Source organism: Macrobrachium nipponense, chromosome 2 (assembly GCF_015104395.2).
Source record: "Macrobrachium nipponense isolate FS-2020 chromosome 2, ASM1510439v2, whole genome shotgun sequence".
Lineage (NCBI taxonomy): Eukaryota > Metazoa > Arthropoda > Malacostraca > Decapoda > Palaemonidae > Macrobrachium > Macrobrachium nipponense.
Window position 1 is genome coordinate 108,807,650 of NC_087201.1, and position 17,500 is coordinate 108,825,149.

The 17,500-nt window shown below is 37.5% G+C and overlaps 1 protein-coding gene across 1 annotated transcript in view; it reads right to left on the minus strand.

Moving 5' to 3' along the window:
- Positions 1–17,500, minus strand: part of LOC135220902 (sushi, von Willebrand factor type A, EGF and pentraxin domain-containing protein 1-like) — a 168,924-nt gene that overhangs the window by 22,701 nt on the left and 128,723 nt on the right. Inside the window, exons 30-42 of the mRNA XM_064258526.1 lie at positions 17,307–17,500; positions 14,448–14,643; positions 13,961–14,134; positions 13,620–13,824; positions 12,962–13,160; positions 8,754–12,181; positions 7,757–7,868; positions 6,760–6,945; positions 6,358–6,508; positions 5,801–5,923; positions 4,073–4,302; positions 2,926–3,121; positions 1,707–1,926 (exon numbers count right to left, since the gene is read on the minus strand). The exon at positions 17,307–17,500 is cut by the window's right edge and continues 18 nt beyond it. Coding sequence (XP_064114596.1) covers positions 1,707–1,926; positions 2,926–3,121; positions 4,073–4,302; positions 5,801–5,923; positions 6,358–6,508; positions 6,760–6,945; positions 7,757–7,868; positions 8,754–12,181; positions 12,962–13,160; positions 13,620–13,824; positions 13,961–14,134; positions 14,448–14,643; positions 17,307–17,500 — 5,614 coding nt within the window. The remainder of the gene's footprint in view (positions 1–1,706; positions 1,927–2,925; positions 3,122–4,072; positions 4,303–5,800; positions 5,924–6,357; positions 6,509–6,759; positions 6,946–7,756; positions 7,869–8,753; positions 12,182–12,961; positions 13,161–13,619; positions 13,825–13,960; positions 14,135–14,447; positions 14,644–17,306) is intronic.

Genomic DNA, 17,500 nt, shown 5'->3' on the forward strand with positions numbered 1-17,500 from the left:
GATCTTTTTACAGTAGTTTTCTCCGTAAAAACTTGAGACTAATATCCGTTGCTTCTTGAAGAATGTTGTAACAACAGTCACGAATTTGATGATGACATCAGGTTACTATGCTTTCAAAGGGGGTTATTTATTAATGATTATCTTTAAAGTGGTCTCGTGTAAAAAGATCCAAGAATGGTTTCATTCATATATACATACACACACACACACACACATATATATATATATATATATATATATATATATATATATATATATATATATACATATATATATCTGTGTGTGTGTGTATGCATGTGTGTATGTATATGTATAGTATATAGTATATATATATATATATATATATATATATATATATATATATATATATAATATAAACGCTGAATTCTGAATTATACGCGATCGTCTTGAAGATGTTTTCTGATTATTGAGCATAGTAACCATAACTGAAATTTATCTGAGAGAAGCAACATACATTTATCTCGGATTTTCTTTATAAAACAGCCTAGAAATAATGAAAAAAAATTCACACCTCGATTCTACCGAAATACGGGAAAAGGAAGGCAATTCCTGGTCCTAACTTGGCAACTACGAAATATAAGGCCAATTTGTGACATAAACTTTATAGCCTTTATAGAGAAATAAAGTTTCCTACGGGTTATGATTTACGAGAAAGAAATCCAAGTTAGGTACCTGACCAATGAGAAGAGGAGAAAGAATTGGGGTTGTGAAGAGAATATAAAACTCCATAATTTAGCGAGGGAGCCACCAAGACTGAGAAGAAAAGAACCACAGATGGAGTCTGGGATAAAAGGCGGTATTTTTATAGAAAATAAAGAGGGAACATAATGAAAGGATGGAAACAGTAATGTAAGAAAAAAATAAAACCTTGACGTAACAAAATCTTTGCGATTATTTATATAATAGTGCAAACCGTTGACAAGTGAGCGCTATTGTCTATTTCATCGCTGGCTAGGAACCATAGGGGCACCTTACTATATTTGACGAAGTAGAAAACTTGAGGACACGCATTATGAAAACTTTTTCTCTTTGAAAACCAAAATTAAAACAAGCAAAAAATGCGCACGAAGAAGCAATCGAGTTTTCTGCACAACGTATAATGCTGCATAAAATTATCAGCTATTACAGGTAGGTTTCAGTTGCTCACTAGATGCGATAGAGAGATGGTGCGTACCGTGCCTCCGGAGGTTAGAGGGTTGCGATTTGCTATGTTTTATGAGTGGAGGGTGGATGATCAAAATAGTTAGCAAACTGCAGCATTCTAGCCTCAGTCGTTTTTTTTTTTTTTTTTTTTTTTTGCAAGGCTTCTATCGTCATACGCTTATTTTGCTTCTATTCTCGTGAAAATAATTTTAGTCCTCATAAAGTACTACGTATCTTATTACCAAAATGAGAAAAAGAGGCAAGGTTGTATGATACTGGGATTCGTTGATTAAATACCCATCGTGAAATAACTGTAACTGCATACATAATAATGATATACATATAAAGAATATTAATATATGTATATAATATATATAATATAATAATATATTATATAAATAATATATAATATATATATATACACACACATATATATATATATATATGTATATATGTATTATTCGTAATTATGAGTGCATCGGCACTATGCGTAGATATCCACATGAAACAAACAGCATTAAAAGGAATAAAATAAAACATACTTAAACTCCTGCCATCTTCCGAGTCGACATTCAATTCTGTCTTCTCCAGTGAGATTGTAACCTGGAAGGCAGGACACAGTGGCCACGTGGGGGTATCCAGTGCCATCCAAGATGGAAATGCCATAAGGAATGTATGGTGGATCGGTACAAAGAGATTCCTCGCATACTGGAGGCGTTCCAGACCAGCGGCCATCAGCCTCACATACTTGGTACTCGCCGCCTGGAAATGGAAGTATGTTCAGTGCACTGTCCTTCTGTTGACGTGTATTCTTCGTAAAAACAAATTTCTGACTTGTCTATCTATCTGTCGACCTATATCTACCTGTACACACATTAATTATATATATATATATATATATATATATATATATATATATATATATATATATATATATATATATATATATATTATAAAGAAGCCCACCAACAACTGCTGCAGTAGAGGTATGAGAGATTCTTTTCTTAGCTTTCGGTGGGGGGTGGGGGCGGTTACATTCCCTCCCCTCTTTTAGATACAGATGGTCTAGAGACCAAAATGTAAAAAAAATAAATAAAATAGAAAAAAGACATTTTGTTTTTGTTTTAATCCAATTGGGAGAAGACGGTCCAGAGTTGGTAAGTGCCGCTTTAAAACATGTTATTCGTCAACACATTATTATTGCCCAGTCAGTTTGTATTAAAATACAAAACTACAACTGTTTCTCGTATTTATCCGAAGATACAGGGTTACGGGTCGGGTGTTAAATGCTTTGTTCTTGCGTTACAGGCTAACTATCTGAAAGGGAGTTGAATCATATTTAATTTACAAACTTCGTCGCTCTGGCTTTAGAAATAACATTATTGTATTCCTATTAATTAGGGAGGAGTAGAGTTCGTAGACGCATTCAGGAGCAGGATAACTGAAATGAAGGATTCCTTGCGCTTCGGGTTGTTATCTTACATAAAACCGGATCAGCTTTCTTCACGCAAAATGATCGTTCGATCCCAGTTATAATCATTCCAAATCTTTTTGAATTTATAAAAATTTCATCAGCTGTTTATTCATTCGGGAACAATGTTCTTCACGTCGGTAATAACAGGCAACACCTTTATGAACCTCTAACTATTTTCTTCAGTAATGAACGAAACAGATGCAACGTGACTACCTTTAATTATATATCAATAAGGCACTAAGCAATGAAAACAAAAAAAATCCATGGAGTGAGACTATATAACTAACCTTTTAGTTCATAACCTTCCTCACACGAATAAGAAGCAGTTGAGCCATAGCTGTGAGGCTTGTTATGTTCTGCTGTTATGAACCGAACGTACAAATGTGGCGTCAGCGCCGCTGGAGTTCCACAGGGCACTGGCTCGCATGTTGGAGGGTCAGAGCTCCACTGTCCATTTGCTTCGCAAGAAAGCATGCTGGAACCCTATTGGTCGAGGAAAAAGTAAAGATTCAGTAAACTTATCTCCTTTTGATCCAGACGTACACACACACACACACACACACACAGACAGTGGTTTCTCAGGAGGCTGACTTCCTGTTATTATTAGGTCTTTATTTCAAAGGCGACATTTCGGGGTCCAGCCCCATCATCACGGCTGTGAAAAGGATTAATACACATAAATATTGTAGTAGGTTTTCTATGAATTTTAAATGTATGTTTATATATATAAATATATATATATATATATATATATATATATATATATATAACTATATATATATATATATATATATATATATATATATATATATATATAAGATAATAATAAAAGGAGTCCATAAAAACAACAAAATATAGTACTTACTTTCTATATTTTGGCGTTTTTATGGGCTCCTTTTATTATGGAATTCTGTTGCAGCAGAACATTTCGACCAGTCCTATTTATATATATATATATATATATATATATATATATATATATATATATATATATATATATATATATATATAGATATATGCGTGTGTGTATACAGTATATACACGCACACACACATATATTTAGTAATTGAAAATATGTGCATTAATTCTTGTCTATAATGGTAGATTTTTTATGCTCATAATGGAAATAAAAAAACCTTTTATCGAAAAATAGCTTAAGAGTTGCACACAATTAATTTCACATACCAAGGGCTGACATTTACAAAATAAATCTGTTGAACGCTTGTAGATATACCAGATTTTTGTTTGTGAAGCTCAATATTTGTAAGATTAGATATTATAAAAATATTGTTTGGTGCAATGGGAAACAGTAATCAGAAATGCTTTAGAACTTCATGTGAAATTCTACGTAACTTTTAGTATTCTCAATATTACGAGGACGTAAGATTTATATTTGCAACATAGCATATAAATTTAACTGCAAATGAATTTTACCTGCATATTATACCCTTCCAGACAAGAGTAGTTGGCCGTAGCTCCATAAAGGTAGCCATTTTCTACCACTCTAGAGTACTCAGACAGCTGAGGAGGGCCACAAGAAACCCGGCGGCATTTGGGTAAAGCAACAGACCACTCCCCTGATTGAAGGCACTTGGCTTTGCCTTCACCTTCTAGTTGGAATCCTTCATCGCAGACCCATGATATCTCGTCATCTACTTGGTACACTGTAAAAGTGAGTAGTTCTTGGTTTCAGAGTTCTGGGGGTTAATTTATTACTAGAGACCATGGGCACACATACACAGTATCGGGGAACGTACATTCCACCAGGGGTCCTAGGAATAATGGTTCCACCGGACAGGATCATACCCTAAAGACCATGATCATAATTATATGGGCAATATTAGGAAAGTTACACTCTACTGGGGATAACAGGAACAATGGTTCCGCGGGACGGATCTTACCCTGAAAGACCATGGACATATAATGCACAGCATCAGGGAACTTACACTCTATTGGGGTTACTGTCAATAATGGTTCCACGGGACTGGATTTTATCCTAAAGACCATGAACATTCATGCATAATTTCAGGAACTTACATTTTATTAAGGTTAGTAGGAACAATGGTTCCACGAGAAGGGATCTTACCCTAAATACCATGAGCGTGCATGCACAATATCAGGCAATTGACATTCTACTGGGGTTACTAGGAACTGGTTTTACCGAACGGATCTTACCCTAAAGGTTATAAACATGAATGTACAATATAAGGGAGCGTACTGGGAGTTACTAGGAGCGTACTGGGGGTTACTAGGAGCAATTGTTCCACTTGACGGGATCTTATCTTAAAGACACTGAGCATAAATGCACAGTATCAGGGAACAGAAAATCCAACTAAAGTTGCTAAGGAACAATTCCACTGGACCTGATCTACACAGCAGGCAACTGAGCACGGGGCAGTAATTGAAATTGCTTTCTAAACAAAGATAGATAGGCACAGTGATATGATAAGAGGAATCAAAGGGAAATGATAGTTAAGCCCCAGTGGAATTTACACGCTTTAATAAAATTTTGCGGTTTATGTTGAGTGGATATGAACCACGTTTCATTAACGTTCTTTGTAAATACAGTGAATTTGGTATAAGCAGAGTAGCAGGTTAAGAGTATATTGAATGCAAAATATGAGAGAGAGAGAGAGAGAGAGAGAGAGAGAGAGAGAGAGAGAGAGAGAGAGAGAGAGAGAGAGAGAATCAACGGCTATCATGGAGGCTATTAAAAAATTCTCAGCCTTACCCAGAAAGAAATCAAATATTTAGTGGCAAACACAAACCACAGTCACTTATATGAATATAAACAGAAATTCAATTGTTTGTCTTATGTAATAGGAGAGGACCTTTGAATGTCTGTAGATGTAAAAAAAAATCTTTAGGCTGGTAAAGTAGAAGACTGCGTTATGATTAATCATTGCAGAAGGATTTGATTCATCAGAAAGTATATGAAGAGAAGGTAAAAAAATTGGCAAGGACTTCTCCACTGATGATGTTAGTAGCCTCATGGTCTGAATGGGTGATGTTTAAGCATTGAACAGAGAGCCCGTATCACAGGTATCACTTCTAGCTCTATACACACAATTTTAACTGAAATTGTTAGAATGAACGCTGCCTGGAAGCTGGGTGCATTAGGTTAATCTTAGTATGAGGAAGGAGTACGTAATTTTTTTTTACCTTTTCCAACTGCTTCTGCTTCAGTGAGTCTGGAAAGCTTCTTTCTTTTTGTTTTCTTTCCTTTTTTCGCCCCTTTTTGTGAGCGCAAATCTTGAGAAAGTTCAACATCGTTGGCTTTAAGATCTGAAGTTAAGTCAAGAAAGGCCATCAGAGGTAAGATCCATGGAAATATGATGTTCATGATAACCTGAATATGATAATACAAACTATCTGATGGAGAAAAATTATCCCAAATACAGATTGTTATTTATGAGGTGAAAGAATATTTTTCATAAATTTTCATTATTATAGAGAAGTTAGGAAATAATTACACTATAAATAAAGCATAACAAGTGACAACACTACTTTCCCATCGTTTTGTATTATAGTACTTACAGCTACAAAAATATTAACTTTAGAATGTGTAAGTAACTGAAGTGAATCTTGGCCGATGTTACCAATTGTAATACCAAAAAATGGAACTTTAGGTAGCATTTCTTTAAGCTGATAAAATATAAGCAAGGCTTTCATGTCTTATCAGTACCGTCCGAAATGCCAACAGAATTACGAAATACAACCTTCTACTAGTTTTCCGTGCATAGGAATTGACGGGTCAGGACAAGTCACCAGATGGCAGGCTGGTGCTCCATTGCTCCAGTTTCCAGACAGAAGACAAGTGGCCCAGTCCTGGCCCGCAGCCTTATAACCCTTTTCACAGGAATATGTCACCTGTGGGCAATACACTATTTAGTTTTGGTTTACGAAGATTATAAAGAAAGGATATCACTAACTTTGTTCGAACGAATCCCTAAATATGTTTAAGGTAATAAATGAAAAAAATGAAAAACTATTCAGATTCAAGAAGTCTAAAACTTGGCTAAATGTTCTGAATATGTAAATTAATGGTGAAGTACAGAAATCACTGAAAGAGAATGTATTGTATGTAAAATAAGTATGTTTCGGTTGAGCATCCGTCTTACTTTAGAGTTGTATATGGTAGTTTCTCCGTGAACAATGATGTTTTCTCTGGTAGGTGGAGGACCACAGTCGATTTGATAGCAAGTGGGAGGGTCTCCATCCCACTGACCATCGCTGTCACAGTTGATGACAGTTCTGCCCACTAGTCGGTAACCTTCTAGACAAGAGTACCGAACTGTACCTCCTGCCTGTGAGAGAAATGATCAGTGATTAGCCTAGACGAAGTATTTGTCGATTGCCATGCACAAATGGCGGTCTGCATGCATACTTATTCAAACGTGTTCATGTTTTCACCGCTTTTTGGTGGGAATAACATATAATCGTATTCCAATCGTGATCATTTAATTTCTGCTTTAGTATTTTTTTTCTCGGATGAAGACATATATATGAACTTACTCTTAAGTCTAAGGAATATGGATGGCAAAAGTGATCTACCTGTTTACTATTTTCTCGTAGCTTGCCAGTTTGGTTTGCTCATTCAAGTGTCCCCTGAAGCTTATTTTCGTTTATAGTGAACACTTTTCATTGAGTGTCTTTGCTATGACGCTGTATATTTAGCAAAAATCATCTCCTGAGAATTCATCTATAGTTCTTTTGTCAAGGAAATTAGCTCAACAATCCACTCATGTTGTAAAATTTTTCTGAATTATTGTCAGTCTACTAAACTACTGGCTGCGATTCGCCTTGACTTTCATCATTGCAACATAATTATTTTTAAATCTGCAACACTCCAAAATAATTTCATTCACTGTATGAAAAACCTCCAGTCTTTTGTAGTAAATCATTATTAATCTATAACATCCACCACAGTCTATCCTAAGTTTTCTACAGCTGTGTGTATGCCTTTCACAGCTTTTCCCCTTGAATGTCTTCTCTGAGGTCGATTGTACTAAATCCGTTCTTCTATACAATACGGCGGTTTATGACTCCTATAGTTACAGCAGAATCAACATAATCCCTTATTTAAGTTCAAGAGACAGGACAGACAGACAACCCTACCTTGAGGTCGCCGATATCCCGAATGCCATGAACAACTTCGTCTGGGATTTCGCAGAAAACTTCCACACAGGCTGGCTGTTCCCCTGTCCATTCTCCATTACTCTGACAAGTCCTGTAATAATATTAGAATCTCCGGAGACTTATTTATCGAATGTCATTATTTTCCGAACGATTATAATAAAACAAAAGAACGAGATTTTTAAGCAAAGATTTATAAATTGGGTACGGCTTTGGGTAAATCTCATAGAGTTTCTTGTTATATTCCAGCCCAGCTTGTATTTTCGTGAGGGTGTTCCAAAGTAATAGGAATAATACGAATTCCATTACAATACCAGTCATGCAAATTGGGGAAAATAGTTAGTATTAAGACTGATGCTATAGAATAAGTGTTCGTAAATTTCTGAAAATTAAGTAATTTTGAAAAATTGTTGTTTTAAAACAATCCTAACCGCAAGGTAATATTTCAGAATTAGATGGCTTATAGTCAGATTTCAAGGCATTATACCGTCAAATGATGGAATTTAGAGGTAAAACGATCGAAAATCATGATATTGATTCAAGTGTTTAAAAATCATCAAATGGATAGAATTTAAATGCTAATGTTATATAAAACAATTATGGGCATTGCATTACATTGATAGGTGATGTTATTTGAATCAGATGCCAGAAAATTTGAAGAGTTATCAAAAGGACGGAAACTAGTACATAATGAAAACGAAATAGACTGCCAGTGCGAAGTGAGACATCAGACATTAGGAAAAGAAACCCTTCTTGAATCTTGTTCCTCCTTTATGTCATTTGGAGACCATCGCAATCTATTAAACTATTACGCCAGAGTATGATTGGGTTATAAGTGAAATGACAAATAAGGGAGTATGTGCTTGGAATTCCCAATGCACAACACATCCACTGTTTTTCATTGAAGGACTGACTCCAGTTTTTCTGGTAGATTATTGATATCATGACATAAGGAAAACAATGTTTTGGTTTTTCTTACCTTGTGGATGTCCCTTGAAGTGTGAAGCCAGTATCACAGATGTATGACAGCACTGATCTATACTTGATACCAAAAGTTATAACTTGTCCATTATCGAGTAATGCTGGCTTGGGACACTCAATTACACGGCAAAGTGGTTCAGTGCCAGTCCATTCTTTATTTTCTTGACATGTTCGAGAAGTGTCTCCCACAAGTTCATAACCTTCATCGCACTCGTAGGTAATTGTTGCTCCTAAGCTATAATCATCGCCAATAACTAGCCCATTTCGAATCTGGATAGGAATTGCGCAGCTAATTGCATGACATTGTGGCAATGATGCATTCCATCCATTCTCTGTGCATTCAATGACATTGTCAGAAGACATAAAGTATCCAGGATTGCACTGAAACTCTATAATATCTCCATATTTATGAATCAGACTTTCTTGGGAATCAACATGCAACAGATCTTGGAGTCTTGCAAACTGGGTGGCAAAACCTAATCCCTTGAGAGCACCCAGTGTTTGATCAGGTTCGGTCTTAATTGGGATATCTCCAAGTGATTGCACTTTCCAATTACCATTTGGTATGTTAGGTATTTCGTCACATGTTACCATTTCACAAATGGGAATTTTGTCTGACCAAGTTCCATCTGCTTCACACGTCAGGTCTGAATCACCATCCATTGTGTAGCCTTCATTACAGGTGTAACTAATTTTCCTGCCATATTCAAAGGTATCTCCATCCCGAACTGAATTAAGAGACTCAAAAGGTTCTGGGCAAGTGACAGGCCTGCATTGCGGATTACTTCCAGACCAAGTTCCATTGGAACCACATATCATATTGTTGCTCCCAGCCAAAATATACCCAACATTACACTCATAAGATACAGATGCACCAAAGGCAGTGTTAGGCTCACCAGCTGTTATTTTACCAAACTCTATCTTTTGAGGCTCAGGGCATGTTATCTGTAAACAAGAAGTGACGTAGTTACTCCAAGAACCATCAGCCAAGCATTCTGCAATTGATTCACCAAGCAGATTATAACCTTCAATGCAGGAAAATATGACTTTGCTTCCAAGAGTAAAGGAATCTCCAGTGATTTGTCCATTAGGTAATGTACCAGGATCTCCACAGTCCACTGGCTCACAGAGTATTGTTTCACCTTCCCAAGAGCCTTCATCATTGCAAGTTAAAATCACATCAGCATGAGACACATAACCTTCATCACATTTATATGCAAGTACTGTAAACGCTTTGAATTGCTGTCCAGTTGCATTGTATGAGGAAAACGGGAGATCTGGAGCTGGAGGACAAAAAACTTGCTTACATTGAGGAATGTTACTGTCCCATTTTCCATCAGGACCACACATTATCTCTTCATCACCTTCAAGTTTAAAACCTCTGTCACAAACAATGCCAGCAGAAGACCCAAAGGAGAGTCCACGTAGTATGACCTTACCATTTGGTGGGTTACTTGGCTGTGTACAGTTAACAATAGCACAATATGGAAGAGAGGTTGACCACTTGCCATCTGCCTCACAAACCTGTACCTTAGAACCTTGAAGGGTATATCCTACATTACATTCAAATGTAATTTTGTCTGTGAAAGAATATGATGTTCCAATATGTTTACCATTTATAAGTACTGGAGGACTTCCACAGCTAACTCTCTCACATGTGGGTGGTGGAGAACTCCATTTCTGTGTTTCAAGGCACGTTGACTTTTGTTTTCCTTTCAGTTCATAACCAGGATTACATTCATATTCTATTAAAGAGCCACATGCATTATCATCTCCAATAACCCTTCCATTTGGAATGCTATCAGGTACCTCATCACAGTAAATAAGGTTACAATCAGGTTCCTCTAATGACCATGTACCATCTACTTGACAATATCTAAACCTAGTGCCATTAAGCTGGTAGCATTCTTTACATTCATATTCTATGGGAGAGTCTACATAAAGACTGCCTTCAAAAACAATATACCCATCGTCTACAATTGGTGGGACTGGGCAGGTAACGGCTTCACATTTGGCAGGTATACCATTCCAGTTTCCATCTTCACTGCAATGCCGTTCTATACTTCCCTCTAAGACAAAACCAAAGAAGCAGTCGTATGTTGCCATGGAGCCAAAAGAAGTTGATGAAAAGTCTACTGTTCCATTGACAATGTCAGGTGGATCTCCACAATCAACCGTCTGACAGAAAGGAATATCACCCAACCAAGTTTTATCAAACTGACACACAAGTTCATAATCACCACCAGTCAGTTCATAACCTTCATCACAGATATATTCTGCTCTGCTGTTCAGGCCAGAGCCGTGATACATGATTTTGCCATTCTCTAAAGGATCTAGATCAAAGCAAAATATTTCATAGCACCTAGGTTCTGTGGCATTCCACTGACCTGTTTTTTTGCACTCCAGGTGACTTTCTCCTAGGAGTTTAAAACCAGGACGACAACTATATTCTAACTTTGCACCCAACAGATAATCTCCTTGTTGTATGATATCCACTCCTGCATCAAAACTAGAAGCGACTTGCCCACCACCTTCAGAGAAGTCTTCGTACTCAGGACCTGAAATTGGCTGATCAAATCCATCAAATCCCCCAGTTGACTGACCAAATTCATCGAACCCTCCAGTTGATTGACTAAATTCATCAAATCCTCCGGTTGACTGACCAAAATCATCAAATCCTCCGGTTGACTGACCAAAATCATCAAACCCTCCAGTTGATTGACCAAATTCATCAAACCCTCCAGTTGATTGACCAAATTCATCAAACCCTCCAGTTGATTGACCAAATTCATCATACCATCCAGGTGACTGGCCTAATTCATCATGTGCTCCAGCTGACTGCCCAAATTCCTCAACATCTCCAGTTGACTGACTAAATTCTGAGTAATCATAGTTATCTGGAATCCATTCAGGATCATCATCTTTACTCTGAATCCCTGGAAAGCCTGGGAAAATAATGCTAGGGAAGTCATCACCTGGACTCCTCCTTCGCCTTGTTGTTGAAGCTTCTCCGTCAACTATAGGAAACATAAATGTGTTCTTTTTTGACTGTGGTTTATGGAGGACTGTTAGAATTCCATTTTGTGGCTTGCTTGGAACAGGACATTTAATTTCTTGACATTCTGGAGCAGCGCCTTCCCAATGACTATCCTGACCATCAAATTCACATTTTGACTTCTTCTGACCTACTAACTTAAAACCAACTTCGCACTCATACGTGAGAGAATCTCCAACTCTCCAAACTTCTTTTGAAGGTATAACTGCATGATGAGGTTTTTCTGGGGTAGGGCAAGGCATACCCTCACATTTTGACCATGGACCATTCCATTCGCCGTCAGATCCACAAGTTAATATTTTTTGGCCCACAAGAACATAGCCTGCATCACATTTATAAACAGCTTCTTTAGTCTTGGCAGATGCCCTCACCTGGAAAAATACAATTATAAAGCGTTTATCATAATGTTAACAAAAGTGCATGATTTCTTGAAAGATTTTGATTTGATGTTTTCAGATTTAGACAACTTTAAGTTACTAATGAAGGTTTGATACATAATGTCAACTTTATGTCACTAAAAGATAACTTAACTACTGAAAATAAAATGTTAGAGCGATTAAAGTTATGTGATACATTTCACACTCTCACTGTTTATCTTTATGCAGAACCACACACACACACATACACACACACACACACACACACACACACACACACACATATATATATATATATATATATATATATATATATATATATATATATATATATATATACTATTTAAAGGCTTACCCTGAGAAACCAGCTAACTATCCGACAGGTAGTTAAAATATTTAGCGAATGATAATGGAAAGAAAAATACAGTACGGTCTAAAGATAAAGAGGGCAAAGGATAATCGGGTATAATATTCTGCATCAAGTCGCATCATGTACGTGAAGAAAAAACATAAATATATTTATTGAAATAGATTACCAGATTATGCATTAGCAATTAGTAAATAGATATTCTATGTCCACTGCAGTTTACCTCTGAGGATTACATTAAGGAATCAGAGACAACTGGAAACATCTATAACTTAATTTTGATCTGCAGGCAACGAGAATATGTGGAAGCAATGACAGAATTAACAGGAATTTAGTTGTTCTTATCAACTTGTTAGTATTTTCGTAGTTTTAATCCTAACTGATAAAAAAAAAGTCCAATCACTAACCTTCACTTGCCCATTAAAAATTCCCGGTGGTTTTGGACACTCTGGAGTAACACATTTAGGAAGAGGCAGAGACCATGTCCCGTCGTCCTTACAAGTGATCATTGGGTCTCCAACAAGTTTGTATCCGGTAGCACACTTAGCCTTCACTTGGTCCCCTGGACTAGGAGTTGGTTTACCTTCAATAGACCCGTTAGCAATGCTGCAAAATTTGAAGTAAGGAAAGAACGGTGGTTAAAAGGAATTGCTTGATCTCTGATATAAAGTGCTGGTTCCAATTTTACCACGGGCCAGTTATATCAGGAAGCTTTGAAAAGCCCACCCTGAGAGGAAACTAAGAAGTGAATCCTTCCAATGACATTTCTGCAAGCAACTTTCTACATGAAGTTTACGTTATACTTTACTAAGGAAATCTAGACATTACTTTCTTAAGAAATTCAAAAGGTACCCTTCGGTAATGAAAGTGAAAAAAAGTAATAATATAAAGTGGCCTATGTAAGATCATTTATGTAAGCATTTTCTCCAAACGATTTGCTCCTGTAAGTTGGATGACTTACTTGAGCAATTGTAGGAGAGTAAATTACCCATGTATCTATAAAAGAACAGTTCATTTTGTGTGGAAAAGAAGACAGTGAAAGAAAATTTTTCTAAGAAGACTTACACTGGCAATTCTTTGCAAGATCCAGACTGACAAGTTGGGGGCTGACCATCCCATTCTCCATTGCCACCACATGTTAGTGTTTCCGGACCATCCATCTGATAGCCTTCCTCGCACTTGAAGGAGATCTGGTTTGTAGGCATATAGTCTGTGAGCTGAGTCATTACTTGCCCATGTGGGCTCGCTAAAAGCTTTGGACATCTCACCACTGTAACAAGATGACACAGCAACGCATTAAGAATGGTGGCATGACTTAGTCATAGTCACAGAAACACATCGTAATGACTTTCATGACATGGAAGTGATAAACATCAAAACAATCACAACAGAATAGAAGTATTTACCCTCGCAAACTGGTACTTCATTTGTCCAGAAACCATCGGCTTGGCAAGTCCTCCCAGTGTCGCCCTTCAAAGTGAAACCTGGATTGCAGGTGTACACAACGGTATCTCCATAACTATAACTTGTTCCTTCAATATTACCATTAACTAGATAACCAGGAAATCCGCACGATACACCTGGAATCATAATATCACATTTAACAGACAAAATTGATTAAGCGTTTGACACTCAATAACCAGTAAAGCCGCATAATACACCTGGACTAATAGTAATGAATTTAATAGATAAACTTATTCAAGCGTTTGTGTTTTGCTGCTACTAATGATCATTCAGGGATCGTTTACCAACGTTACTATATAAACAGAATCTTTGTATCTCTCGAATATGCTTGTATGCAGGACACATGTGCATGTGTGTTTGGTAAACGTGTATACATATAGGATACAGGCAATAAGGAGATTTTGTTCGGACGAATAAAGTGGCACGTACGTTCGCACTCAGGTTCGTGTCCCGACCAGGTCCCATTGACTAAGCAGACACGCTCAGGATCTCCACGGTAAAGCTTGAAACCTTCTTCACAAGTGACAGCGATGCGCTGAATCGAGTCTGTCTTTATCTCCTGGATGCCACCATTTTCAGGCACATACGGGATCCCACAGCCTCTGCAGAACGTGGAGCTTTTAATCTGGAGGCAAAATGTATTACTCCTTACTTTTACTACTTTTTTGCAAATTTCTTTTGACAGTAAAATTAAGGACAAAATATGCAGACATTATAAGCAGGCAATATCACATGATAATCGATGCTAATAAAAATCTACTATTGGGTTTTTCGAGCCATAATCCACTGAAACAGCAGGCAAACATTTCATAAATTCAGCTAAAGAGTGGGGTTGGGGGGCGGGGAGGGGGGGGGCGTTTCGAGAGAAGAAAAACCAGATATTCAACTATATATATGCTAGAAGTCATTATAGGTAACAGTGAATCAATAGTTTTACCTTCTCCCTGTCCCACCAGTAGTGAGAGGCTGTATTTCATCCTCGCTCCCAATGGGCCCGAGGTAATCTACACATTATAAGCAGGTAATATCACCTGACCACAAGTGCTAATAATAACGTCATCGTGGTTGATTTGAACCACATGAAGTAAGCCAAAGTTTAATCACTCAAATACAGAAGGTATAAAAGGAGAGGAACAGGGCTTGCGATTGCATATGCATAAAGCCCCGTCCACACGGTCGAGCTTTGCCTGATGAACTTGGCTCGATGTGACTTCAGAAGCGGGAAAAGTCTGAAGCTTATCAGCTGTTTCTCCGCTTCTGACGTCACATCGAGCAGAGTTCGTCGAGCAAAGCTCGGCCGTGTGGACGGTCCTTAATGAGTTACTGTACCACTGCATACTTAAATATGGTTTTATCCCCTGCTACACCACCAGCAGTGAGTGGATCCATTCAATCTTCGTCCTTAATGGAGAAGGGGTGATTTAGTATATGCTATAAGCAGGCAATATTGCTTGATAATCAATAGCTGTTAACAGTAACCCCCTCCATGGACATTTGAAATGTAGGTCACTGAAGTGGCAGACCAATGTTTTTGCCTATTCAGCTACAGTAGGCATAAAAAAAACATGAACCAAACATGCAATTGTGTTTTCATGGATCATTGGTGGGTACCATTACACCTATGTCCATGGTGTCACGACCCCTAAACTCCAGCAGCTGTGTGTGGATGCGCCTAATCCTCCCCAACAGGCACACTATCAGCAGGCAATATACCTCAAAAATAGGTATTAACCATTCCTCCTAAGGGACTTGAACCAAAACCCAAAGAAGCAAAAAGCCAATGCTTTGTCAACTTATTGCAAAGCGCATGAAATTAAAGATTTTTTATACAATTGCATATGAATGGTATTATAGCAGGTACTACTGTTGCACCCTAAACTAATGAAATCATAGCAGGTACTATTGCACCTTCAACTAAGGTTTCATTTCCTCTGTACCACCGGCAGTTGGTTAGGGAGAATGATTGAGTGTCCAGTCTCTCTCTTGGTGGATTCAGGTGAAGCCCTATATAGTGTGGGTAAGATTCTCAACATATACATTTGCACATCTGGTTCCTCTTTTATGTCCTGTGCAGCTCACTGATTAATGTGTTGGCCTACATCTTTGATTAGTACTTCAAATCATAATGAAGAGATTCATGTTAGCAACCAAACTAAATTTTATATTTCTCTTTATATGCAATTGATCAAAAGAAGGTTCATAGTGGTTTAATTTGTTCCCTGTTATGTTTTCTGCTATAGTTACTACTGGTATTACCACTACTCTTTAGCCTAAATATAAATGATAATAATTATGAAGCGCAAAATCATTTCAATGATTAAGTGGATCATTGCAATAAAAATCAAAAGATGGAAATATACTAAATTATCAAAAAGGGCTCCTGTATATCAATGGCATCGTGAAGAGAGAACTAAATAGGACAATGCAGCACCAAAAATGGTTGTTGATCTGATGGTAGATGATGTAAAGGATCAATTAGAAAGTCCGATAATGGACAGACAACAATAGCTGATTACAGATGAGATTCTGTTTCCTATATGGAAAGAGCAAAACTGAGCAACTGGTTATAGCGTGCAGAGCAGAAAACTGCTGAAAAGGATAAGCATATCTTTTCATATAGGATCAAGTGATAAAAGACACTGCAAGAATGACAGGAACACCATTATGCCTAGTCTTCATTGCTTAATATGCGTCCTGTGCGGGGGAGGGAAACATCTTCATTGGACTTGATGGATTTATGACATGAACGTGATGTTATAAATGTTGGAGATGCAAATGTTGGATTTAACAAAATAGGACTTCCAAAACATTTCCTGTATCTGTGTGACTGTTTAATGTTTTCATGGACTGCACGATGGGATTGCTTACTTAGATTTCTGGAATAACGGATGTTTGTAAGATGATGTCAATGTGTGACAGAAAAATGGTTGCAAAGAATGGCAAAAGGAACTGAAAGTTTTTGTAAAAAAAAATAAAATAATACGTGATAGTAAATTATTAGCAGGATTATGGCACTGAATGGAAGCCAGATTATACAAGAATGGTATTGACTTGATGCCATAGATAGCTGGTTGTAAAAGTTAATCTGATGAGAAAAAGAGAACTTAGATGGCGATATTTTTCAGGTACTGTGGAATGAAAAAAGTTCATGGAAGGCGAATATAATGGTCTAAATGGTCTAGAAAAGGAGTGCTGACCCTTTGCATCTACACAGAAATGATGAATATTTGTTGGAAGAGAAGTGATCCTGAGATGAATTGTCAGCACAGCGTATGTGAGATAACTCACCGTAACTTGCCCTTTGATTCCAGCTTGGAAGTCAGGCCATCCGATGATGTTTCCAACATATCTGTTGCACTGGACGAAAGTCTCAGAGACGAATTCGGGGGACAGGTATTCATCCCAAATGTCCAGGCGGGTCAGCTCGCCAATGAAGCTTTCCTGTGGGTAGCCTCCTCCTCGCTGGTCCTGCTCCTGACCCA